The following is a 24,911-nucleotide window of genomic DNA, read 5'->3' as shown; positions in this document are numbered from 1 at the left end:
GGTCAGGTCCCCCGGGGTCGCGGGAGGCCCGCGGCGGTGGAGCCAGACGCCAGGGGGCGGGGCGGGCACTGCCCCGGCGCCTCCCACAGTCCCCACTCCCAGCACCTGCGTCTCCTTTGTCCTTCCGACGGTCCCCTCGACCTGGGGCAACTCTTAGGATAGCCCCGCTCCAAAGTCAAAACCGGGGCAATTGGAGAGGGTTTTCTCCTACGGGGTGGCTAACCTGGGCCTGCCGCGGGGTGGAGAGGCGCTGTTTCACAGATGGGGAAACTGAGGCACGGGGCGTCACCTCCTGCCTAAGCCACCCAGCCTCACCGCCAGCAAAGATTCGAACTGGGAGATGGGGGGCCTGCTCCCAAGCTGACCGTCCACACCAGGCCGTGGGACCCCCGTAGTCAATGAGCGGGAAGGAGGAGAACTGCCATCTTTCAGAGGCACCCCACTTCCAGGGAGGTGTGGTCTCCCAATCCCGCTTGGGGGTCAGTACTCAGCAATATCCCCCCCAAAAAAGTCTGAACTCGGAAAACCCTTACCGCCACCCCACCTAGGTGTAGGGGAAGTTTGAGGGAACCCCCCAAATCTGGGGCACTAACGGGAAGGCGGAGTGGGGCTCCCAGCGCCCAGCCCGGAGATGCTAGGGCGAAGAAAAGGGGGCCCGGCTCTCTCCCCGCCCACCTCGGCCCACGCGGTAACCGGTCCGACCGGTTCTGGGGCCGCAGCGCGCCCGCCGCCAGCTCCTGTCCCCTTAACCCTTCCCCTCCCCCACCGGAGAAGAAAGCCAGACGGGAAGCAGACTTTTTACTCAAATGGTCTTTATTTTCCAATCGGACATTCCTAACAAAACGCCAGGCAGATGGAGTTTAACAGAATCCACCACAGGAAAGGAAAACAGACCCCCCCCCAAAAAAAAAACCCTGGCCAGAACCCCCCCCCCCGCGACCCCCAAAACTGGCCGCAGCTCAACCTCACAGCAGCTTCCAATCCCACCCGCCTTTAGTGACTCAGACCGAGAACGGTCCGGGTTTGAGGTGTCCGTGTTTCTGAAATAGGGGTAACACAGGAGACTGGGGGGACAGACAGATGCCCCACGTCCAAGACAATATGTCCATCGGAAACGAGATCGGCCCCCCGCCCCACCCAGAGGCGCAGGGGCCCGGGGCACCAACTCCCGGCGCTGGGCCGCGTGACTCAGGCGCCCTCCTCCCACCCACCCTGGGCGGGCCCACACCCCAGACCCTCCTCCCCGGCCCCACACCCACGCCAGGCAGCAGGAAACTCCCCACGTCTGCCCCATGACGCAACGGTGACCGCTTGCACAAGTATGTCGCTGGAGGGGGAAGGGGCTCGGGCGTCTGGGATGCTCTGACGTTGGAAACGCAAATACCAACTAGTGAAAAAAACCTTGAATGGGCAGCACAGACCCCTAAGTAAAAAATAAAGAGTCCGACCCTGAGGAGATGAAAGAACCAAGCCTCCCTGCGTCCCAGTCCCAGAGGGAGAGGGGGCGAAAAGGTCCGAGTCCCAGCCGGTTAAGACAGCACCTTGGGGCGCAGCAGGTCTCGGCGGAGGGCGCCCGCGGCTCCTCGGCGCCGCCGCTGCGCACAGATGGCGACGGCTCCCCGGGGGCAGAGTCCCTCTCCGGGCATCTCCGCAGCCCGGGCGGCGGTTTTCTCTCCGCGGCTTCCGCGGGCCCTCCCTCCGGGGTTAGGGGGAGAGTGTGCGTGCGCGCACTCGGGCCGACGGCTCGGCCCGCGCTCTGGGCTGGGCTCCCCGCGGCTCGGGGGCCCTCAGAAGGCCACCACGGCCCGCACGAGCACGTTCAGCATGCTGTCCGCCGGGCGACAGGCCGGCTTGGCCTCGCACGCCGCGGGCGCCGTCGGGGGCGCGGCGGGGCCGCAGTTCAGGAGGCCGGAAAAGCGCCTCTGTAGGACGCGCGCCAGGTTGGGAAAGGCGCCCTCGGCTTGCGCCGGAGGGGGTTGCAGGCGATCCGCGACCTCCGACGGCGCCGCTTCCTCCTCCTTCTCGTCTTCCAGACGGGCTTTCTTGCTCGGGACCAGCCCGTCGCTCAGGATGCTGCTCCGCCGCTTGCGGCTGGCTTTGGCGGAGAGCGGGTCGCAGCAGACGCGGGTCTGCTGGGCTCCGGGCGCCTCCTGAGTGTCCATGGGCTCCGGGGAGGGCAGCTCACCGACGGCGGGCTCTGCCTGGACCACGGCTTCCGGTTCCCGCGGCGGGTGCAGGCGAGGGTCAGGGGAGCGGGCGGGCGGCATGGGCACCTCGGGCTCGTGGGCCTCCACCTTGGCCGAGAGGTAGAGTTCCCTGGCGCTGCGCATGACCAGCGACAGCTGCAGGCTCCGGTGCAGCCGCAGGCCGCCGCGCTGCATGCGCGAGTGGTACATCTTCCACACCGACAGGGTCATGATACGTTGCGCCTCCTTTTGCACTTCCATGGCGGCTCGACGGCGGCGGGGACTCTCGGACTCCGGCAGGAACGACAGCAGGTGCAAGTTGGCCCCGGCGCTAGCTCACGCCTCTCTCAGCAAGGCGACCTGCACCGTGACACCGCCGGGACGCTCTGCCCCGGCGCCCGCCACCCGGGCTTTTTTATATGCCCAGTGACGTCACGGAGATGCCCCGCCCAACCAGAGGGCCGCATCCGGGCTTTCCACCGCTCTGCGGCCCGAGAGGTCCTTAAAGCGACAGGCCGGAATTTACCCAGCGGGGAAAAGGGACCGGGACCCAGGCGAGCAGAAGCGCGCCCCATTCCAAGCTGAGCTCTCGGGACGCCCTCCCGATGCAGCCGGACGCAGCCCAAGGGTGGGTGGGAGGGTGACAGCAGGTGGGGCCCAGGGCCCACCCACGTGCTCCACTCTGGAAGTCCCAACGGGTCACAGGCTGCAGTTTCCCTTCGCCCTGGGGAAGATCCGGGTTCAAGCCCGTACATCCCCCGTGGGCACAGTTCCCGGCATCCATTGCTGAATCAGTAATAATGATGCTAACGTTTATTAAACGCCTACTACGTCCCATGCTCTGTTAAGCGCTTTCCTTTCATAATTATCTCATTGATTTCTCACCTCCATTCAGAGCAGGTTACTGTTACACCCGCTTTCTTCAGGTGGGGAAACCGACGCAGAGTGGCGGGCCCAATATTTGCTAAACGAATGTATGGGCCTGCTGCGGTGAACGGGGGACACTGGGGCCTCCGGCTCTTCTTTCTCTCTAGCGTCCACCAGTCCTTCTCACGCCTCCCTTGTTTACAGGAAGAAAGGAGGCGGCGCTGGCTCGGCTGGGGCGGGCGGTGCGAATTTGCCCACCCCGCTGGCGACGGATGTCCGCAGACGGCCCACGCTGCCATTTCCGCGCTTCTCACCGGGCAACCCCCTAGTTTCCCGCGACACGAGTTCCACACGTGGGCTTAGCGCTCGCAAGGCGGCGAGCCCGGCTGCAGGACAGTCCCCAGAAACACGTGGCTGCCGCCCCCCGACGTCGCGACAGTGCCCCGCCTCCGCCCCCCCGGGAGGCGGGGTTCGGGGAGCTGAAAACTGAGCAACGCAGAGAAAGAGCGGATAGAAAACATCTCCTCCCTCGCTACGCGTCATCGCTTCAAGAAGACCTTATTCTGGTTCTTCAAGAAAAGAATGCAGAATTGTCCTAGTGCGTGCATTCACTCAAGGTGCTGGCCCTTTAAGGGGACGGCCCCTGCATCCCGTAGCCGGCGAGCCTTCCCGCCACTGGAACAGCCTGACTTCCACTACTATATTTGGAACTAGTGACGTCAGCGAGCGCTCGAGCCGCTTCCGGCTGCCCATATAAGGTCAGGGGCGGGAATCTGCGTACCCGGCGGTGGAGCGTTTCTTCCGTGCGAGAGCCCGCCCCCGGCCTCCGGCCACACCCACCTCCCCCTTTCTCCTGGGGAAGCCGGGGCTCGCCGGAGCCCGCGCCTTCCGGCCCGACGTCCAGCGGAGCCAGCGGGGAGGGAAAGGAAGGTTTCGCTTCCTGCCCTCGGGGGGCCAGGAAGGTGTGAAGCCCTCCCGGAAAGCCCCCTCCCCGTCTGCGGGGGACTTCAGGGTTCCCACTGACGCCATCTCCTAGAGACCCTGCCACTCGCGGGGCTACCCGCCGAGGACCCCTTCGTTCCTTGCCCCCCACAGGTCCCCCCCCAAATAAAAGCAATCCACATACTTTTAGGTACCCCCACACACACACACACACACGGAGACTCAACAAGCAGTCCCCTCCAAAACTGACCCCATTCAGCGGTTCCGCCACACAGGGCGGCGACCTGAGGACGGCCCCATACGCCCACCCCCACGGAGACCCCCACAGTGGCCTGCTCAGCCTAGACGCTATCTGCGACCCCACACATAGGTTCTAGCTCACCTGGGGGCGACCTTCCAGAACTGCAACAGACATCCTTCCCACCATCCAGAGGGCGACCCCACCACAAACTCTCCAGGCTCCCCACTCAGGCTCCAGCCCCCTCGCCCACCCCCCAGAAAAAAAAACAGTGCTTTCCCGGAGACCCCACACAGAGGCCGTCGACTCCCTCCCTAGACATTCTCGGCCCCTCCCCATTCAGAGACTCCCCAGGAGATCAGACTCAGAAACCACTTTCTCGCGACCCCCACACTCTCCCCTAAAGTCTCAGCGCACAAAGAAGAGGGGGCGCTACGAAACCCACCTCCACACATGCTCTCAAAGGTGAGCCCCGCCCAGGAGCATCTTCGGGGGCCCCTCACTCCCGGTCCCCCCTCCTCGGGCGACCTCGAGGCACCCCCTCCCCCGCAGCAGAAAGAGGAGGCGGGACGCCCCCTCGGGAGAATACCCGCGCCTCCCCCCACCCCTTCCCACCCCTGCCACTCCGGTCCCTGGGCTGGGACGGCCTCCGGGGACGGATCCGGGGTGCAGGCGCCCCTCGCGGGTGCGTTAAGGGGATCTACGAAGAATCGAATGAACCCCTTCTACAGACAGTACCCCATCGGGGTTCAGGGAGGCGATTAGGAGTTAGACTGCCCAGAAAGGAAACCGAGGTTGTGCAGTCTCAACCCGAGAGACCGGGTCTCGAACCGGGTTTCACTGCTGCCACTAAAGCCGGGAAGGCGAGAGGAGGAACTCGCCCCCCCGCGGTGGCGCAGGCTCAGGAGCGGGCGTAGGGGGCGGAGCACGTGGACAGGAAGTCGCTTCTGCCCACAACCAAGATGGCCAGTGACGCGGCCGCAGAAAGGGCGGAAGTCTTCGCGCTTTTCCCCTGCAAGGCCTCTCTTTCTCCCTTGGCGGCCCCGCTCTCGCTGGTGGCTCGGGTCACGTGACGGGGGCGGGGAAGGCGGAGCTTGCTCCTCCGCTGGGAGGGAGGGAGCGAGCAGCGCCGAGAGGGGAGGGGGCTCGGCCGAGGGGAGGGGGGAAGTGACATGTCTCTCGAAGACCCGTTTTTTGTCGTCCGAGGGTGAGTGCGGGCGACGGGAGAGGGCGGCGGGTGCGCAGTCCCCTTTCCCCTGCCCCGGGCGCCGGCCCGATCGTGCCATGAGGTCCGCGCGCCGCCGTCGGGTGCTGGGTCGGGGGCTCCCGGCGCCCGCGGAGGGGGGAATCTGAGGGTCCCCGCTCGCTTGGGGGCGCCGCCGGGGGCCGGGCTCCGGGAGGGCTGCCTGTCCCCAGCCGCGCGCGCTGCGCCCTGCCCGCAGCGAGGTGCAGAAGGCGGTGAACGCGGCCCGCGGGCTGTACCAGCGCTGGGGCGAGCTCCTGCAGGAGGGCGCGGCGGGGGGCCGCGAGGAGCTGGACTGGACCACCAATGAGCTGCGGAATGGCCTGCGCAGCATCGAGTGGGACCTGGAGGACCTGGAGGAGACCATTGATATCCTACGGGGGGGTGGGGGTGGGGAGGGGGAGAGAGCACTAGGGGAGGCTGTACCCCCCCATCCCGCCCCCGACCGGCCCTGGCCTTGACCCTTGGCTCCCTGCCCACGCATCGTGGAGGCCAACCCGGGCAAGTTCAAGCTCCCGGCCGGGGACCTGCAGGAGAGGAAGGTGTTCGTGGAGCGGATGCGGGAGGCCGTCCAGGTGAGCGCTGGTGGGGGTGGGGGGAGCGAGTGGGGGGGAGATTGGGGTGTCTTGACTCCCTAAGGCTGCCCTGCTCCCCCAGGAAATGAAGGACCATATGGTCAAGCCGACAGCCATGGCCTTCCTGGAGAGAAGTGACAGAGAGGTGAGGCCTCCTGACGCAGCGTCCCCGCCTGGGTCCCTCCTCGCCACCCTGCGCTGCTCTGAGTTCCAGTCTGTGCCCTGTGTGTGTTCGCGCCTCTCTCCTGGGTACGTGGGCTCCTGGTTTTTTAGGGCCAGCGTCCATCCTCTCCCTAGGTACCCACCTGCTCTTGCTGTTTGCATCCCCACCCCTAGTCCTTTCTGTGGGTTGATTTTTTTTCTTCCCCTGCGTATCCTCCAGCCCTATCCCTTTCTATTCGGGTGGGTACTGGTTTCTCACGCTATGGGTGGGAGTCATACCTTTCTCCTGTGCGTGTCTGTCCTTTCTGTTTACACATGCATTGGCTGTGTGCGTAACTGTTCTCTGAATATGGACCCACTCATCCTCTCTGGGCACGTGCCCGCCCCATCCCTGGCTCTGGGTGTGGGTTCCCTGCGTTTTCCCTCTGGGTCGTGTGACTCTTCTTTGCATGTTGTAAAACACCAGCCTCTAGGTGTCCCGTCATCAGTGTGAGTGGTGGGGTGGGAGCGTGGGGGGCTGAGGCCCGTACCAGGCTGACGTGCCATAGCAGTGTGCCCACATGGCTTCTACATGGGCCGCCTAGGGGATTACAACCCCGACTCGAAAGGCACATTCTTGTGCAATAACGGGGAGCGTTCCATTTACTGAATGCTCGGGCCTGGGCTGACTCCCATGCTAGGGGCTTTGCAGACCCCTGGCCTGCACCCAGCCCAGGGAGGCACAGCAAAAGTTCCCGGACCCTGGCCGTGCACCCATTTAGAAATAGGCAGTGGAAACTGGATTCAAACTCGGGCTGTCCTCTGGATCCATCTGCATCAAGCATTATGAAGTGATGATAATAAACAAAGTCAACAGGGATTATAGCAACAGGGGGGACAGAGGCAGAGAGGTTCAGGTGACAGGGCCCAGGTCGCCTGGCTAGGAAGGGGTGGGGCTGGGATTGGACCCCAGCGCCTACACACACACACACACACACACACACACACACACACACCAGGCCGCCACCCTCGGGACCAGCCTCCTGATTAACCTCTGGGTGGATTTCTCTCCAGCCCCCCTGAGCAGGGGCGGCCCTCCCTGAGCCATTGATCTCTGCTCCCACAGTTGCTGGCGGGCAACGGGGCTGCCCAGAAGCCCCCCAGTGACCTGCTGGATGCCAGCGTGGTCTCAGCCACTTCACGCTACATCGAGGAGCAGCAGGCCACACAGCAGGTCTGTGGGGGTGGCTGGGGGGCCCCTGCTACAGAGCGGAGCGGCAGGCAGTGGGGTGGGATGGGGGGGCCGGGGCTGCAGACAGCTCAGCACCTCCCACCCCTCAACCCCCCACTCCCCTCCGCAGCTGATCCTGGACCATCAGGACCAGCAGCTTGAGATGGTGTCCGGAAGCATCCGGATCCTGAAACACATGTCTGGCCGTGTCGGGGAGGAGCTGGACGAACAGGGCATGTGAGAGGCCAGGAGCCCGGGGGAGGGCGGGGAGCCCTCGGCTGCCCTGGGCCGTCCGGCCCTTTCCGCGGTGCTGACACTTGTGGTCTTGGCAGCGTGCTGGATGCTTTTGCTCAGGAGATGGATCACACCCAGTCCCGGATGGATGGGGTCCTCAGGAGGATGGCCAAAGCCTCCCACATGACGAGCGGTGAGTACCATGGTGGGGTGGGGGCGTTCTGGGGGCCGCCTTCCTCCGCTGTGACCTCTGACCCTTTCGCCCCCACCCCACCCAGACCGCCGGCAGTGGTGTGCCATCGTGGTTCTGCTGGCGGTTCTCCTCCTGGTTCTCATCCTGCTCTTTGTTCTCTGACCCTGGCCGTCCCATCTGCACCTTCGGGGAGCTGCTCAGCAATTTAATAACCGGGCGGGCCCTGACCCCTGGGTGGAGGGGGGCGCCCCTGGGGAGCCGCCCCGGAGCTCTCAGGGCCAGGGCGGGGGCTCCCCCCCGGCCATCCTGCCCCAAGTGCACTTAGGGGCGCTTGAATGACGGATTTACTCGCTCATCCCCGTCCCAGCTCTACTTCCTGTGTACCCCCCGTCATTCGCCCGGGTGCCTTCTACATGTGCCAAGCTGGAAATAAAATCCCAGCCTTTTTATACGCGTCTGAATTGTGTGGTGTTGCTTCTAGGCTCGTGGCTGATCCCGAGTGGGTTGTTGTTCTGGAGCCCCCCGACTGCACGGGGGCCCCCCCAGGTGCATGCACATGTGAGGGATTTCTGTGCTAGATATCTGGTGCAGAAAAGACTAATCCCGATTAGTTCTTGGATTTAATAACAGAGAATTTATTACCATGGAAAATTGCGATCCCTGATTCTCCCGTGAGCTTCCCAAGATCAGCCTACCCAGTCTCTGCTGATTATGTGCTTGAGTTTGGCAAAGCCTGTAGCTGCTGCCGAGGGGCCTTTGGGTGATGGTGGGTTCCACCGCCACGGCCCCTTCCCGGCACGTCACACTAATATGTGGTGTGAAGCGAGTGCTCTGTCTACACAGGAGCCTTCCTGATTCCTGTAAACTGAATCAGCGTGGAGGTGCTGTGAATTTGAAATTATTATCTTGTAGCATTATATTCCGTCCTGTGGCTTCCATAACAGAGCATCAAATCCACAAGTTTTGATTCCTCCTTTGCATGATGTCAAGTGCCCCGTGCATGTGACAAGGTTGTCATTCTATTAGGCTAACTCGTTGAATCTTAAAAAGTGCCGAATAGTGACGTGCATTACCGGGTTGTCAAATCTTGAAAAGGGCCAGATAGGAACAGATTTCCTTTTTTTGTACACAAAAACATTGCTACTGTTTCTTGGTTCCCTTAATCCTTCATATACTCAATTTTGAGTCTTCCTGGGGTTGAAAGGTGGCTTATTGGCTTCCGGGAGACGAGTGCCGTTTCCACTTACCTGAAGTTGCCTACCTGCTACGACAGACAGACAGAATTCATCTTGAGGTGACCAGTCACCCCTGGGAATTTTTGTTGGCGACACAGTTGTCACTTGCAAACCCTACTTTGTGGTGGGGGAGTCTGGGCTTCAGGACACCAAAGGGGGCTGATCTTTTTGAAATAAAACCTGTGAATCGAAACATCGCCTGATTATCTCTTCTCTGCGGATGCCCGCAACTCCTGCCCAGTCACCAAAAAAGGCCTTTGGCTTAGGCGCCTTTTCTATTTTACCACAAAGATCTTCTGACTTGATAGACCCCGGTGGTAGGTAAGTGCCATTTCCATCGTATTGGGAAGATCCTTGAGCGGAGAGGACACTCGGGGACGTTAATGTGTCTCTCCTCTCTCCATAGCCCGGTCCGTGTCCTCGGGACCTCTACGGGATGTTTTAAATGTTGCCCGTTCAGATTTGACTTGTGGCGTCTGTTTTTGCGTTTCTTCTTCCGACACCTGGGGACGTTGATCGGGCTGGGGGGCTGCCGGCCGGGAGCAGAGCACGGGAAGGGGGATGTGGTGCCGCTCTGCAGTCAAGGCAGCCTGGCTCTGCGGGCGAGCTGGGCCTCGGTTTCCCCCTCTCCCCCGCCCACCGCCCCGGTCGCCCAGTGAGCAGCAGCCAGCAGCGCGGTTACGAAGGCGTTTAGTTTATTCTCATCAGTGTCACCGATATCCTCGCGGTTCACATTTCCCAGCGTCCCTCCTGTCCTTACAGTAGTCAATGTGCAATCACTCGGGCCCGGGCGGGGAGAGGGGCGGCTGGCACGTCCCGCGGCCGGGGAAGGGGGACCCCGCGGGTGGTCGCCGGGCCAGCCGCTCCACTCGCTTTCCTCCGCGGCTGCCCGGGCTGGAGGCGGGCAAGGAAGAGCAGCAGGCCGCCCGGGCCGGGGGGCGGGAAACGGGGGCGCAGGGGTGGCTCCTGGGGTAAGGCACGACCCTGTCTTTGGCTCTCCTGGCGAGGAGTTTCCTCCCCTGCACCCCTGCCCGGCCCTGCCCCCCACCCCCCACCCCAGCCCTGGGAGCCAGGGGCACCCCCTGGGGTCCCTGAAACAAGTGGGCACCGCCACCCAGCCCAGCGCTGCAGGGGCTCAGGGAGGGTGTCCAGGGGCGGGGAAAAGCCCCCTGGGATCTGCCTTAGGGCCCCCCACGCCCCGGGGGGCTCCTCCCTACGCCCTCAGAGGCTGGGCGACCTGCCTGCTGCCTGGGGACCAGGATTTTGTGCTTTGGGGTCCACACCGGGGCGGGGGTGTCAGGGCCAGGGCCCAAGGGCAGGGGAGGTGCGACTAAGGTGCTTGTGCTTTAGCTGGGGGTGTCGGCGCCCCCTCCCACACACTCGGGGGCCCGAGCCCAAGCCCCACCGCTGCAGCAAGCAGATGTTAGACGTGACACCCCACGGGCTGGCAGGGGCTGCCAGGCAGGGGCTGCCTCCAGGTTGGATTCAAAGGGTCCCATCGGGGCTGCACCCCCACCCCCCATGTCCCCCTGGATCGGGGGGGGGAGAGCTGGGGAGGAAGGGGGAGGGAGGAGGTGAGCACAGGGGCTGGAGATAGAGCGAAGCTGTGACATGACGTCACCGGAGGTGGGGGGACGGGGGTGGGAAAAGAACCCTCCCCATTCACGGGGACAACTCAGAAACAACCAAAACCCCCCGCTCTGTGGGGGGAGAGAAAGGGATGGCGAGAGGCGTCTCTGCCCGCGGTGACAACGGGCCCAGCCGACTAGGCAAGGCCTGGAAATCTTAGGGGGCCAGGTGAGGCCCCCAGGAATGCGGGAACGGGGTCCCCTCCGCCACAGAACCAGGCACCCCCACTCCGCACATGCATGCACACACTCAGCCTGCTCCCCCAGGCCCCCCGCCCCGGCCCCGGCCCGCCTTCCGTGGCCCCCAGGGACCCGGGTGGGGACACCAGACACAGTCCCATTGGTTTGAAAAATAAAAGGAATCTTATACTTCAATATTTCATTAGCTAAAAAAATGTTTTAAAAATTATGTACAGGGGGGTAGGGGCCGGGCACCCTGCTGTGGGGCGGGGGGCGGGCGGGAGGCGAGGGCAGCTCCCTGCCTGTCCCCCCCACTCTGCTCCAACCCTGGTCCTGCCTCTTACATCTTCATCTGTCTGAGAAGCGAAACCTCTACACGCACTCACCCACACTCACACGCACCTCGAGTCCTCGCCTCCTCCAGCCCCCGAGAGACCCCCTCCCGCAGGGCCCCGGGGGCACCGCCGGCCACCACGAGGCCAGAGCGGGGCTGGAAGCTCTATTTCCTCAGCTGAAGGGGGGCCCGTCCCCAGGGTCTCGCCGACCCCAGCCCCTCGGCACCGGGGCGGACGAAGGGGACGGGAAGGCGCTTTTGGAGACGTGGAAGCACTGCGAGGTGGTGGCGGGGCCCTGAGGACCCCGGAAGGCCCCTGGGGGGGCTGGAAGGGCGAGCGAGGCTTCCATAGTGGGGCCCAGGGAGGGGGGACGCTTCCTAGCTGTGGGGAGGGGGTGGGGGGACCACAGGCCCCCCACCATGTGTGTTCAGAAGGCGAGGCAGTGCCCCCCACCCGCCAGCCTCTCCTGGTGGCCCCACGCGCCCACTCGGAGGGGAGACACTGGGTGGGGGGCGGGGGCGGGGCCGGGAGCATGCAGCACCCCCCGCGGGTCCTGGGGGGACAGACAGTAGCTCGTGACCGAGACGACGGGGCGGTGGGCAGGTGGGGGGCATGGTCGTGGGGGGCGGGCGGGCGCCTCAGGGCAGGGCCTCGGCCGGGGGGCCCGTGTCGCCGTCGTGGCCGGGCGCCTCGAAGCCGGCCTCCACGCCCATCATGTCGGGCTCCAGCTTGCCCGAGTCGCCGATGAAGGTCGCGTAGGCCTCGTCCTCGGCCCTCAGCAGCTTCACCTTGGGCATCCAGCTCTTGCGCACAACGCGGCGGGCGTTGGTGCACATGTCGGCCGCGATGGCGTTCATCTCGCTCTCCTTGAAGTTGGGGGCGAAGTTCTGGCAGTAGTCTGTGTGGGTGGGGTGAGGAGGCAGGTGGATCAGGGCAGGATCTTTGTGCCACACTCCCCTGGTCACTGGGACCCCTCGGAGGTGACGGACGGGAGGAGACGGCAGGACGGGGCCCCAGGGCCGACCCCCACCTGACACAGCCCGGCCCTTGGGGTTGGGGGGATGGCTCGGTGCTCTGTCAACATTTAGATCATTTGAAAGAATTAACAAATGGGGAGATCTCAGGTGAAAATCTAGACACCCCTTCTGACACCTGACTTGTGTGGAGAGGAGCTGGGAGGTGGGAGGGGCCTCCCCTTCATCTGCCAGGCCCCTAGGGGTGGCTTTGTCAACCCGAGTTGGAGGCCCTCATCCCGACAAGCCTAGTCAATTCACCCTCAGGATCCTTCTTAACACAAACTCCAGCACCCACTCAGCACCATCTGCCTGTCCCTCCCGCGGCCCCGGCCCCCGGCTCACACTTGACGGCGTGGAGGACGCGGCTGTCCAGTGGTTTGCGGCTGGGGTTGTTGCTGGAGGAGCGGATGCCGGTGCCGCAGCTGTTGGCCAGCGTGTTCCTGGGGGTGGGGACGTGGGGGGCGTCAGCGGTCCCCGGGGAAGGGGGTGTGGGGGTGCTGGGCCACCCCGCTCCCTCACCCGGCCTCTGGCGCGGCCTCACCGGTCAAAGAAGGAGGCCAGCAGCCGCCGTAGCAGGACCTTGTGCCGGGTGCCGGCGCTGACGTGGCAGTTCATGAGCTGCGCCCGCGTGATGTACACGTTGGTGCCTGGGGTGGGGGTGCACAGGAGGAGATGGCCCACAGCCCCCCGACCTCCCTGGCCCCAGGGGCCTGCCGCGTGCCCACCCTCCAGAACCCCGGGACCCTCGTGAGCTCTGGGGCCCGACGCTGGTCCCCAGGAGGGCAGATTCAAGGCAGAACCTACCCACGACCAGGCCCAGAGAGCCTCGGTGGGGAGCAGAGGCCCACACCCAGGCAGCCGGACTCCAGAGACGGAGCACGCCCGAGAGCACAGAATACTATTCAGCCATAGAAAGGAAGGCCACCCGTGGGTGACCCTGGAAAGTACAGTGGTGAGTGGAGGCAGACGGAGGACAGAGTGGGTGAGCCCCCGACACGAAATAGCCTCAGCGGGCAGATCTATCAAGACAGAGGTTATTGGGGGCCGGGGAGATGGGGGGTGAGTGCTTGACGGGTGCAGGGTTTCTGTTGGGGTGATGAGAAAGTTCTGATGATGCGTGGTGGCGAGGGTGGCACAACATTTTAACCAGAACTAATGCCCCTGAGGCGTATATGTAAAAATGGGACATTTTGTGATATAATAAGTCACCACAATGACAACGCAAATAACAGCAAAACAAAACAGGCCGCCCCTGGAATAATTAACCGCCGCATGGCCCGAGGCTCACACGGGCTCCCATGGGCCACAAATGCTCCCAGACTTTCGAGTGCATCCATCATCCACTCCCCTCAACACCCCCACGAGGGTGGGGGGCACCATCATCCACATAGGGAAACTGAGGCCCAGGGTTGGGGGGGTCAGCTGCCCCAGGACACAGCTGGGGCGCGGCACGCCCGGCCCACCTGTCACCAGCTCCAGCTTCTCGGAGGGGTCGCCCTCGTCGTAGAGCTTGGGGTGGCAGCAGTTGCCGATCTGGTTGATGAGCTCGGCGGGCAGAGACGCCAGGTCCTGCCGGACGCGGAGGCGACTGCGGGACTCGGGAGCCGCCTGTTCCGGAAGGGCCTCCACCTTCTCGGCTGGGGAGAGAGGACAGTGGCGTGGGTGACAGGGCCGGCGGGGGAGGCCCGGGCGGGGTTGTGTGTGTGGTGTGTGTGTGCACACACACGCACGTGCTAGGCCCTGGGGTGCTCGGGTGGGGCGTGCACGGGGCCGGGAGGATGGGGGCCCAGGGGGGGTGTGGGGCACGGGGCTGGGGGGCGCGGACGCCGCACCCGTGGGGCCGACGTTCATCATGCTGTACATGGTGTACATGTTGCAGATCTGCCGATACTGCTCGTCGGCGCCCTCCTCGCCCGCCTCCTCCTCCTCGTCCTCCTCGTTGTGGTAGGAGCCGGGGCTGTCGCTGGTGTAGGCGCTGGAGGTGCCCGGGCTGGTCCGCTCCGACGTGCTGGGCCCGCTCGCCGCGCCCCCTGCCACCGCCAGCCCCGGAGCCCCTCCGGCCGGCTGCCCGGGCCCCGCCGTCCCGGCCACGGCGGCCGCCACTGCCGGGGCCTGCTGGGGCGGCCGGCTGGCAGCCAGGTCCGGGGTGGAGAACTTGGCCATCTTGCGGCTGCCGTTGCTGCCGCCCCCCGCCTCCTTCTGCCCGCTGTCCCACAGGCGCTTGGCTACCGGCGTGCACTGCACCGAGTCCGACTCCTGCTGCTCCGTCTTGACCCGCGACACGAGGGGCAGCGGGGTGCCACAGGCCGGCCAGCTGGACGTCTGTGCCACGGGGCTCTGCGGTTCGGACGACGGGGCCTCCTCGGCGTGCAGGCCCTGCGAGTCGCAGCTGGGGGAGCTCACCTTGAGGAAGAACTCGGTGCCCTTCTCCATGATCTCCTGGATCTGCAGGAAGCCGGCCGTGTACATGAGCAGGAACTGGTCGCCCATGTTCATGCTGAGCCGGCCCGTGTAGCAGAAACTGAGAATCTGCTGGAAGGACTGGGGCTGCACGGCCGCCGGCAGCTCCACCACGGCGCTCCGGGTGCTGTTGAACAGGTCGCGGAAGTAGGAGCTGCTGGCGGCCAGCACGGCCCGGTGGGCCTTGAAGGCGTGGCCCTTGACCACCACGGACACGTCACAGTACAGGCCCTGCAGCCGCTGCTCGTTGAGGCACTCCAGGATGCTGTTGCCAAAGTTGGGGATCTCCATCTGCAGGGTCTGGGCCATGGCGACGGCTGCAGGGAGACGGGGAGACAGAGAGCGGGGTGGTGGGCAGGGGCCAGCTCTGCCGGGCCCCGGGGAGCAGCGGCACGGCCGTCTCAGGCCCGCACGGGGTCCACGTGGCAGAAACGGCCAGGGCCGGAACTGCCGCACAGAGCCGCCGCCGATGCCTGTTACGCGCTGGCCGTCGGGACACACCACAGAGCAAGCTGAACCCGTGACAGGACAAGGCGCCCACACGGTCCTTTGCGGACAGGAAGGCAAAGGAATACTTAGGTGCATCTGCCTGACTGTGAAATGAGCCAGCACCAAGTGCCCTGGAGGACACAGAGGGCAGAGCGGGCCCCACAGGACCAGCTCCCTGTGGGTCAAGGGTCTCTGCAGGGCGACAGGATGGAGAGCCCGGGAGCGCAGGCACATCTGATTCTGCAGGACGCTCGAGCGACCCTCGAGCCCCGTTGCTGAATGACTGGCTACTCGAGAAACAAATTACGGGAAAAGATGCTCAGCAATCGGGGAGATGCAAATCCAAAGCGCAGTCGGGTCCTGCTTCAGCCCGCTAGGACGGTGCCGAGGAAAAGGACGGACGAGGACCAGGGCTGGCGAGGACGTGGACAAAGAGGAGCGGGACCCCTCGGGCGCCGCTGGCGTGACTGGGCACGGGGCTGCCACCGTGGAAAACTGGAGGTTCCTCAGAAAGTTAAACATTGAATTACCACGCGACCCGGCAACTCCACTCCTGGGTGGAAGAGAAAACCCACGTCCACACAACACCTCGACTCCAATGTCCACAGCAGTACAAAGCGGAAACAACCCAAGTGTCTGTTCACAGATAAAAGGATCAACAAAATGTATACGGTGTATCCAAACCACGGAACATTATCCACCCACCAAAGGGGATGCAGTGACACGGGTGAAACGGGAACACACCCCGCCGCGTGAAAGAAGCCAGTCAAATAAGACCCCAGGAAGCTCTTCACAAGAAACGTCCCGAAGAGGAAAATTCACAGACAGAGAGTGGTTTTGTGGCTGCCCAGGGCTGGGGGCTTACGGAGTCAGGAGAGTTAAGGCTAAGGGGTGCAGGGTTCCTTTGGGGGGGCAGTGAACATGTTTTATAAATAATCAGACTGGTGACAGACGCCCGGCTCTGTGACACGCTAAGAGAACAGGACTGTCTGCTTGCAGCGGGTGAGCTGCGTGGCGCGGGAACGCTATCCTCGCCACTGAGGAAGGAAACAAACCCCTGTTCCCTCTGGGCTGAACTAGGCCGAGGCTGCCATGTCTGTCTACCACCTGGGCCTAGTGAACGTAACGCCGCTTCACAAAAATTTCTCCACTTGGGAACCAAAGCTGACCAGGCCGGTCTGCCAGTGCCAACTCGACCCGACCTGGCGGAGCTGCCACTAAGTGCCAGGCTGTGGGCGGTGATGGGGACGAGGGCACCACGGCAGACCCAGCCCCTGCCCCTCGCCACGCCAGAGCTCGCCGGCCCCCTCAGGAGCCCGGGGACTGTTTCCATCCCCCTCAACTCGGGGGGCTTCAGGAGGTCCCGAGGCCTGAGTAAGTGGCAGGGCCAAGGCTCAAAGCAGGGTCCACCTCGGCACTGGAGCCCGTGACATCCTTCGACTGCCACCTGCCATCGTCGTCGTCACTGCTGTCACCAACAGGAACGACAACTTAGGCCAGTCCAGGGGGCAACTGCAGCACCCTCCTCCCCCAAAGCCGAAGCTCGGTGCCTGGGCAGGCCGGGAGCTGGCTGGCTGTACAAGGCAGGGAAACTAAGGCCTCTCCGGGGTATGGGCCACCCCGACCCCCTGCCCCAGGTGGTCAAGCTGAAGCCGCTGCCCGTGCCCAGCCCGAGTGATCGGGGCCGGGGGAGGCCACAGCCCCCAGCTTCACCAGCGCACGCTCCAGGGGGAGAGGCCCCAAGGCAGGCCGGGCCAGGCCTGTCCCTCTGTGAGCGCACAGCCAGAAACGTGGGGGGAGACGGGCTCCGAACCCGCTTTGGGAAAATGGTGGCGGTGGCAGCAGGGGAAACCGAGCAGACCGGGGCAGGAGGGCAGCTGGGGGGCGGCTGGTGGGGGCAAGAGAGGCTGGGGCTGGGCCCAGGAAGGGCAGACACACACGTGAGGGACGCCCAGGGTGCCACGAGGGGCAGTGTCTCTGTGGGGCAGAGGGAGCCCGCTGGTTCCCCGCTGTGGTGGGCAGAGGCCGTGGACAGAGAGGTGCAGAAGGCAGCCCTCCGCACAGGTGGCCCGGGTCTGCTCCTGGGCGTGCACACACGTGTGCTCATGTGTACGTGTGTGTGTGTGTACAGTTACTTCTCCCTCGAGGTGATGGCAGGCATTGTGCCAGCTTGGTCATGACGAAGTTCTCCGGAACACGGGGAGAACAAATGTTTTTAAAGGTGTGAAATCGCAGAGGGGAGGAAAGGCCACCAAGAGAGGAGATGACAAGTGGGGAGCGGGGGGGCTGGGGGGTGGCGCTGTAGATGCTTTGGGGCTATGGGGGGCACCCGGAGGGCCCCCTACTCTGCTCGGTGTGTGGCGCTGCTCCAAGCACCCGAGTTAACTCGCTCGCTCTCACACAAACGCAGGGGTGCCCCGCTTTCCAGGTGGGGCCTGCACCCACCTGTGCCCAGCAGACGGGGTGCTGACGTTTCCAGGGAAACAGGAGGGAAGAGGGGTGCAAGGAGAGGAGGTAGGGGCCCCCTGTGCCTCATGAACCCCAGGAACTCTGAGCCTCAAAACCTAGCACCCCGGGGTTTGGAACTTTCCATTAGCAACCTGGGGGGGGGGGCATCAGTGCAAAAAGCTCAGCCCAAGTGGTCACTGGCTGTGGGGTGGGGGTGGGGAGTGGTGCCTGGTGAGAAAGGGGGGACACAGGGAGGTGAGGCTGCGGGGGGCCTGGGGCTGCAGCAAGGGGTCTCAGAGACCTACCCTGGGGGCTTCTCCAATCCCATGCACGGAACTCAGGAGGAACAACTGCCCCCCACACTTGGGCCTCCGTCAATCCCCAGGCCTGGCACACGGCCCCTCACCCACATTTCTCCTTTCTTAGGCCGGTGAGGGACAGGCAAGGACTGGAGGAGGGCTTGGATTCAGGGGTCAGGGCCCGGGCCGCCGAACAATTCCAAGCTCCGTACCCCCCGGGCCCAGCCCTCGGAGGAGCTGCTGGGAAAGGCCTGCCCTGCTCCCTACCTCGGCCCACAGGGGCACTGCGGGGTTCCCTGCCAGGCCTTCACCCCCCCGAGACCATGGCAGGCTGGCACCCCATCCCTGCCCTGCAGCGCCCCGGCACACCTCTGAGAATTCAGTACATCTAATTCGACTCGCACCTCAAGGGCAGAAAACCACAACTCGGTGATCTCTCGTCAAGACCTGGCAGAGCCACCTGCCCCCGTGCTGGGGTCCCCAGAGCCCCTGGTGGGGAGGGGTGGGAGGTCCCGGGGTGGCCCCAGCCCCACACAGGGCGGAGGGGCTCTAGCATCTCGAGCTCCCGGGCTGGTGAGAGATAAGGGCACAGCATGCCGTTTCCATGACCTCCCAACGGGCACTCCACAAATATTTGCCAAGCGCCTGCCTATGGCAGGAAGTGCCCCGGGAGCCGGGGGCAGGCCACGTCCGAGAAAGACCTCGTGTTGGGGACACGGCCATGCACCCAGGGTCCCACTGATGGAAGTGAGGCTGGTGTGCCAAGAGCTGACCTCATCTGGAGTCTGGGGAAGCTTCCGGGGGGGAATGGAGGTGTGGAGCCCCAAGCTGGGACGCACGCAGAGGCACGCGTGGCCCGTCCGACAGTGGGGGACGGCCAAGCTGGCATCAGGTTCCGTCCCTGGCCCATTTCTCCTCTCTGCCCAACGTCGCCCAGTGCCAGGGCTCCAAACACCTTCTGTTCACCAATTGCTCCACACTGGAGCCCCCCAAACACCAGCCTCACATGACCCCAAGATGTCATCGCGGGGAGTTCAGAGGCTCCAGCCCTCCTTGCTTGGGAATCACCCTCAAGTCCTTTCAATCTGCCCACTGCCACCGTGGTCCCCGTAACACCAGGGACCTGCATCAGGGGGACTTGTGCAGTCTGCCACCCCCCTCCAGACCTCCTCACAGGTCTCTGAGCCCACAACGTTCCCCCCGAAGCAGCCACAGCCCTGCGTGCCCGCCCTGTCCGCCTGTCTGAAACCCCACGGACAAAGCCCCTCCGCAGCCCGGCTGCAGGGCTCTCCCCGTGCTCCGTCTGTCCTCCCGGGCAACCACCACCTGCTGGCAAACACCCACCCCGCGAGGGCAGGGACTTCGCCTGCTCTGCTCGCTGCTGCATCCCTGGCACCTGGGACAGGGCCGGGTGGACAGTGGGCACCCAGTGACTGGGTGTGTGAGCTGTGAGGACAGGTTCGGGTGAGCGGGCTGTTGCACCCGATCCTGGCTCCCCTCTGCCCCCCACGGTGACTTGTCTAAAGCAGGGGTAGGGGGCAGCTGGAGCAGGTGCCCTCTCCTTCTGGCCGCCACGGGCAGTGGCCCGGTCAGGGTCCCGTGTGGCACAGGCTGGTGCTGCCCTTCAGATTCCCAGCAACTGCTCATGAGGCTGCCGGGAAGCTCCATGGGAGAACCTGCCAGCTCTGTGGGAAGAGACGTCAGGACTTCCAGCCGGCAGGGGCGGGGGGGGCTGATTTGTGCCTCGCCAGGGATGGCCAGACAGTTGCCACCCTGCAGGCCCTCCTGCCGCAGGCCCTGCTGGTGTGACATGCATGCCCAAGTTAAGGGACATTGTCCACTCCGAGCGTGGGGGAGGCCGGAGGACCCGGGAGACCCCACTGTTCTATGTCCAGCTCCCCACAAGGCAGCCCGACCCCGGCCAGGAGGGAGGACGGGGAGATGGTGGGGCCCCCGGCTGCTCGTGGCCCTCTGTCGAGGCCAAATGTGAATGCAACTTAGGCCCCAACTTTTTTCTCCCAAAGAACAAAGTGGCATCTTAAACGTGCACACCCTTCGCCGTGGCAGACGGGGTCTTTTTCAAACACGGGCATGTTTCATTCATTCCCCTTTCCCGCCAAGCTGTTACTAAACCCGCGGTGGGTGCCGGGACTATAAGAGCACCTAACCCTCACGGGGGAGGAGGGCGAGGCCAGGCGCCACCCCTGGGTCTCGGCAGCCCCCCAAGGGTCAGGCTGGGGGGCCGGCTCCTTCCTTCGCCAGCCCCCTCCCTCCAGCTCTGCTCCAGCTCTCTCTCCTCCCCTCAACTCTGGGAAGAGTCCTCCCTGCCTGCTGCCTCTCCCTCCTCCCTCCGCCCACCCGCTCCTGTCCGGCCCCAGCAGCTCAGCTTCTGTCCCTGTCCCTGCACAAAGCGCCAGCCCCCCGCGGCCCCCGCTCTGACCGCGAGCCCACCGTTCTGAGTCACACTCGATGGTCCCCACCCAGTTTCTGTTCAGTCCATGGGGACCCGGGAGTGGCATGGCGGGCGGCCTGGCCAGTGCAAAGGCCCTGGGGTGACGACCCCGCGGGTACCACAGGGGAGGCTGCCCGGGCTGGAGGAGAGCCGGGTACAGGGGATGGGGGGCCGCTGAGATGTGGGGGGCCAGGGGTCACGCAGGGTCTCGGCAGGTCATGAATCTGAATCTTATCATTTTCTGGGCGGAAATCTTTATGGAGTTTCCCGCTTCAAACTAAGTCCCCTTCTTCTAGACTCCCGGGTAGCAGTGGGCCTGGCCCCCCAGCGCCGTCTCCTCCTGGCTGAAAATGGGACTGGTAGCAGCAGCCACCCTGTGGCTGTTTCAGACTGAACGTGCCAAGGGACGTGGGCAGCTGGCACCAGGAGCGCCAGCGGCTGTGCGGGCACGGGGTTGATGGGCAGAATTGGTCGAGGGCTCCCTAGGCCTCTGCTGCCCCGTCCCGTCCCCCTCTGGCCACTGACCCCTCCCTCGGGCCTCCCGCTAACGGGACAGCAGGGTCCCCCGGCCCCAGATCATTCGCTGGGGTGGGGGCTGTCGAGCAGCACCCCCTAGCCCCCAACCCCACGGGATGCCAGCAGGACCCCCCCCAAGTCGTGACGTTGCCCCAGGCCGAGAACCACGGCAGCACAGGTATGCCAGTTCGTGCCCACTTATCAGACAAGGAAACCGAGGCTGGCAGAGGTCACGCCCCTTGCCCAGGGTCTGGCGGCGGAGCGGGGGGGCACTGAGTGTGGCCTCTGGCTCTCTCCACTCCCCAGTGTCTGTCTGCTCATCTCTGCCCACCCTCTGAGTAATCTAGAAACACGCCTGATGAGGCTGGGGTCCTCCGTGAGGTTCCTGGGCATGGGGGGCCTCTGAGACCTTCGTGGAGGAGGTCACAGGTTTAAACGGGTTAAAACATGCGAACAGGCTCAGAGCACCTGGGCCCCAGAAAGGGGGATGGGGAAGATGAGGGATGGGGGTACCCAAGAGGAGGGAGAGATACTGGCACGAACACCACCGTTTGTTTTCAAAACTCAGATCTCACAGCCCTGCTCAAGAACCTACTGGGGCTCCCTGCTGCCCGGACGGGGGTCAGGGGCCGACCCTCAAAGGCCGGGGAGTTTGAACTTGAGTCTGCAGGTGGTGGGGCATTCCAGGAGACCCCAAGACTGGGCGCTTCTTTTCGGGGAGTGGTACCGCCGGTTTCTCTGTCTCCCCATTAGTGAGTCCCTCACTCACGCCCACACACACACGAGATGCTGGGTGCACTTAGCCTGAGCCCGGCACATGCTCAATAACGTCTCTGAACTTGCTGCCCGTCCTGGCTAGAACCCTCTCCCCTCCCTGCCGCCACCCGTGCTTCAAGGTTGATTTCCTATCCAGACCTCAGCTCTCCGGAAAGCCTTCCAAGACCACGGATCTAAGGCTCGCCACCTCCCAGCCCACCCTAGTGCTCACTATTATCATTTCCCCTTGTTTCACTTTCCTCACACACGGAGGGACCTCGGAAACTGTCGCTTGTTGGTCTCTCTCCCGTCCTCTAGAATAGAGGTGGTGGGACAGCAGCACTTGGCTCTCTTTCTCTCGGCTGTTACCTCTGACCCGAGCATCCCTGGCCGCCAGATGGCTTTGGCCTCCCTGGAGGCAGGTGCCCAGCACGGGGCCTGTACATGCCGAGTTCTCCCTGAGCCGTGATTTACTACCAGCCCCTTCTCCTCTGGCTCCACAAACGCAGGCCTGGTCTCAGCTCCCTGTGTTGGCCTGGAACACCCTCTTCTCTGCCAACCACACGTCACGGTCAACTCCTACCAGTCTCGTGCCCCGTGGAGCCTCCGGAGGCTGTGTTTTAGCTGTGTTCCTAGCTGGCATCCAGCTGCTGTCACTCCCCAAAGCGGAGTCCGGTCGAGGCCCAAGAGGATCTAGTCTATGCCCCAGCAACGCCGGCAAGCAGGGAGAAGTGGAGGGCAGGACCCAGGTCGGGGACTAGAGGGAGACTGGGGGAAAGGGGGAAATTAGGGTGCCAAGGATCCCAAATCAACTTCCTGAGGAACCCAAGCAAATCAGCTCAGAGAAAGGAACCTGAGTGGGGCAGTGTGACAGAGGACGGACATGGGGAAAAGACAGCCTGGGCAAACAAGCAAAGCCCAGCTCCAGAGCCAGGCCCCACCCACAGGATGCCTCCGCTGCCCACCCCAGCTCCATCACCCCTGACCTTTCAACTCCTAGAAGGGAAACGGTGGGAAAGTGTGACGAGGCCACTAAGAAAGAAGCTTCCAGAGTTTCATCCTCCAGGACATTAGGAAAACTCAGTTTGTCCAATCAGCTCTGATCCATACCTCAGGGTGGGCAAGAGGAAAGATTCAGAAAAAGGGAGGCTTGGACCAAGGGGAATCCCACCAGGGAATCCAGAACAGTGGGGTGGTCCCAGAAGGCCAACTTGGGGGCACTATGGGTTCGGGTCGGTCAATCCCAGCTCCAATCCAGGGCAAGCCACGCCACCCTTGGGCTTCAGCTTCCTCGCCTGCGGCTTGGAGAAGGTGGTGAGTGACCAATGAGCTTATCCATCCAGCAAGGCCTGGCTGGGGTGTGGGTGCCCGATTTGTTCCCTCTGACCTGCCTTCGCCCCATCAGCAGTCTCCCAGACACAGTTCCTGGAGCTTTCTACACTTGCCTCCCAGCTTCTCCACCTCCAGGCAGAGAACACACAGAACTCAAGCTGGTGCCTGGGAGGTTTCGATATCAGATGGTGGCACTGGACAGAGTTCTAGGCCCCATCCCCTGGGCTTGAGCCTGAAGGCTCGGGGCACAAAAAGTGGGGCGAAAAGAGAAGACTTGGGGATACTTAGGTTACATCTGCTGGGCTGCCTCCCTGCAGATACATGAGGTGGGGGGTGGAGAGTGCCAACCCCCGGCCCCCCACCATGGTAAGCAAGATGCCTAAGCCAGGTGTTCCAGACTATTCCCTGAGGTGTTGGACGGGGACCCAGCTGCTTCACCTGCAGGGGGTGTGGACAGGAGTCCTCCCAGGTTTGGCCCGGAGCTCACACCTCTTCAAGGGGAGGTGGGGGGGGGGGCACAGACAGCACTGACCTCTCCTGCCCTGCACCCCCCCACCCCCATTAACCTAGCCCAAAGTCTCTCCCCCCTGGAAAACCTACCTGATCTACCCCGATCCAGCCGCCCCACCCCCCCAACTCTCGGCGCCCTGACCTCACGTGACCCCCGCAAACATCTCCGGGCTCTCCTAGCCGCCCCCACCCGCGCTAACTCCGCCCCTCCCCACCCTGCCCCACTTCCTGGGCTTCTCCCCAGCCGCCCCCAGGCCTGTAACTTGACCCACCCACCTCCTCCGGCGCCCAGACGGTACCTGCAAGCCCGGCCCCTCCCCAACCGCACCCCCGCCCCCGCGCCGCCCCCTCCGGCCACGCCGCCCCCGCCCCTCCCCCACCCGGCCGGCCCAGGGCCCGACTCCGCCCCCCCCCTCCCCCTCCCCCTCCGCCACCCCCCTCCCCCCGGCGCCTCCTCACTCGCCCTCCTCGGGCCCTCCAACTTTCCGGGCCCCCCGGCACCTGCCCCGGCCCGGCCTCGCGCCCCCACCCCGCGACCCCGCCAAAAGTGGGGGCTCGGCTCCGATCCCGCCGCCCCCCAGACCTCGCGGCCCAGCCTGGGGCTGGACGCTCCAGGCCGCGCGCGGTGGCCCGGCCGCCCAACCCTCGCCGGCCCGGCCGCGGGGCAGGCTGCGGCCCCGGCTCCTCCTCCGACGTCGGAGGCGGCCCCCCGGTCCTCCCTCAGCCCTCAACCCCCCGCCGGCCCGCCGCCGAGCCTCCGGCCGCCCCGGGGCCTGGGGCGGAACCTCTCACCTGCGCCGTGGCCGCGCTCCGGGGGCTCCCGGCGGGCTCCGCAGCGGCGGCTGGGGCCGGGCCTGGGCCCGGGGCGCGCCCCCCTGCGCCGGGGCCTCGGCCTCCGCCTCCGCGGCCTCCGCGGCCTCCGCCTCAGCAGCAGCGGCAGCCGCGGCGGCCATTCATTGTGGGCCAGGCCGCCCCAGCCGAGCGCCGAGCGAGCGCTAGCCGCGCCGCTCCTCAGGCACGGCCAGTCGAGCGCCGAGCGCGCCTCCCCCGCCCTGACGAGCGTTATAAAGTTCGGCCTACGTTGCAGTTGGGGAAACCGAGGCCCAGAGAGGGTTAAGAGCAAGCAGCCAGCGGAGCTGGGGCCCGCACCCGGGCAGCTGGACCACGACGCTCTCCTGCGTTCATTCATTCACCAGGCAGCGCCCACTGAGCATTTACACCGGGGGCTGTGCCCACTTTCCAGGAGTTTTGTCGTTAATCTTTGCTCGACTCTGGGAGCAGGGTTAGGAAAGTGAGGCCCAGGGAACCTCAATAACTTGTTCAATGCACCTGCTGGGACTGGGCTTCCAATGCAGTAAATCCGAGTCCAGGGCCTGGCTTATTCCTGACTACAGTGGAAAGTGCT

At 64.4% G+C, this 24,911-nt stretch overlaps 3 protein-coding genes across 5 annotated transcripts; 1 reads left to right on the top strand and 2 right to left on the bottom strand.

The window, feature by feature from the left end:
- Positions 1 to 926: 926 nt before the first annotated feature.
- Positions 927 to 2,583, bottom strand: IER2 (immediate early response 2). Its single transcript, XM_037818598.1, has one exon. The coding sequence runs from the start codon at positions 2,445 to 2,447 to the stop codon at positions 1,788 to 1,790; it is 660 nt and encodes a 219-aa protein (XP_037674526.1). The 5' UTR covers positions 2,448 to 2,583; the 3' UTR covers positions 927 to 1,787.
- A 2,822-nt stretch (positions 2,584 to 5,405) lies between these two features.
- STX10 (syntaxin 10) lies at positions 5,406 to 8,299 on the top strand. Of its 2 annotated transcripts, none has more exons than XM_037818212.1 (8): positions 5,406 to 5,440; positions 5,676 to 5,845; positions 5,957 to 6,051; positions 6,134 to 6,196; positions 7,319 to 7,426; positions 7,554 to 7,656; positions 7,756 to 7,850; positions 7,936 to 8,299. In XM_037818212.1, exons 1-7 carry the CDS (start codon positions 5,406 to 5,408, stop codon positions 7,842 to 7,844), a joined length of 663 nt encoding a protein of 220 aa, XP_037674140.1. In that variant the 3' UTR covers positions 7,845 to 7,850; positions 7,936 to 8,299. The 2 variants fall into 2 exon arrangements, with proteins under 2 accessions (XP_037674140.1, XP_037674139.1); XM_037818211.1 differs by having other exon boundaries at positions 7,554 to 7,660.
- A 1,464-nt stretch (positions 8,300 to 9,763) lies between these two features.
- Positions 9,764 to 24,392, bottom strand: NACC1 (nucleus accumbens associated 1). 2 transcript variants are annotated; one of them, XM_037818517.1, is made up of 6 exons: positions 24,299 to 24,392; positions 14,077 to 15,021; positions 13,708 to 13,881; positions 12,786 to 12,891; positions 12,587 to 12,684; positions 9,764 to 12,126 (listed from the first exon to the last, which is right to left on the bottom strand). In XM_037818517.1, exons 2-6 carry the CDS (start codon positions 15,011 to 15,013, stop codon positions 11,867 to 11,869), a joined length of 1,575 nt encoding a protein of 524 aa, XP_037674445.1. In that variant the 5' UTR covers positions 15,014 to 15,021; positions 24,299 to 24,392; the 3' UTR covers positions 9,764 to 11,866. The 2 variants fall into 2 exon arrangements, with proteins under 2 accessions (XP_037674445.1, XP_037674444.1); XM_037818516.1 differs by lacking the exon at positions 24,299 to 24,392 and having other exon boundaries at positions 14,077 to 16,758.
- Positions 24,393 to 24,911: the final 519 nt, after the last annotated feature.

The sequence above is a fragment of the Choloepus didactylus genome, chromosome 25, assembly GCF_015220235.1.
Source record: "Choloepus didactylus isolate mChoDid1 chromosome 25, mChoDid1.pri, whole genome shotgun sequence".
Classification (NCBI taxonomy): domain Eukaryota; kingdom Metazoa; phylum Chordata; class Mammalia; order Pilosa; family Megalonychidae; genus Choloepus; species Choloepus didactylus.
Note: the sequence above shows the minus strand (reverse complement) of the source record. Positions and strands in the feature narration are given on the sequence as shown.

What these genes read in the sequence shown, in the direction of transcription:
- IER2 (XM_037818598.1), bottom strand. Translation starts at nt 2,447, where the DNA reads ATGGAAGTGCAAAAGGAGGCGCAACGTATCATGACCCTGTCGGTGTGG.
- STX10 (XM_037818211.1), top strand. Translation starts at nt 5,406, where the DNA reads ATGTCTCTCGAAGACCCGTTTTTTGTCGTCCGAGG. An exon ending in GAGCTGGACGAACAGGGCAT is followed by an intron (nt 7,661 to 7,755) that starts GTGAGAGGCCAG and finishes TGGTCTTGGCAG; the next exon opens with CGTGCTGGATGCTTTTGCTC. An exon ending in AGCCTCCCACATGACGAGCG is followed by an intron (nt 7,851 to 7,935) that starts GTGAGTACCATG and finishes CACCCCACCCAG; the next exon opens with ACCGCCGGCAGTGGTGTGCC.
- NACC1 (XM_037818516.1), bottom strand. Translation starts at nt 15,427, where the DNA reads ATGTGCCTGCGCTCCCGGGCTCTCCATCCTGTCGCCCTGCAGAGACCC. An exon ending in CTGGCCTCCTTCTTTGACCG is followed by an intron (nt 12,685 to 12,785) that starts GTGAGGCCGCGC and finishes CCCCACCCCCAG; the next exon opens with GAACACGCTGGCCAACAGCT. An exon ending in CGTCCTCCACGCCGTCAAGT is followed by an intron (nt 12,127 to 12,586) that starts GTGAGCCGGGGG and finishes CCACCCACACAG; the next exon opens with ACTACTGCCAGAACTTCGCC.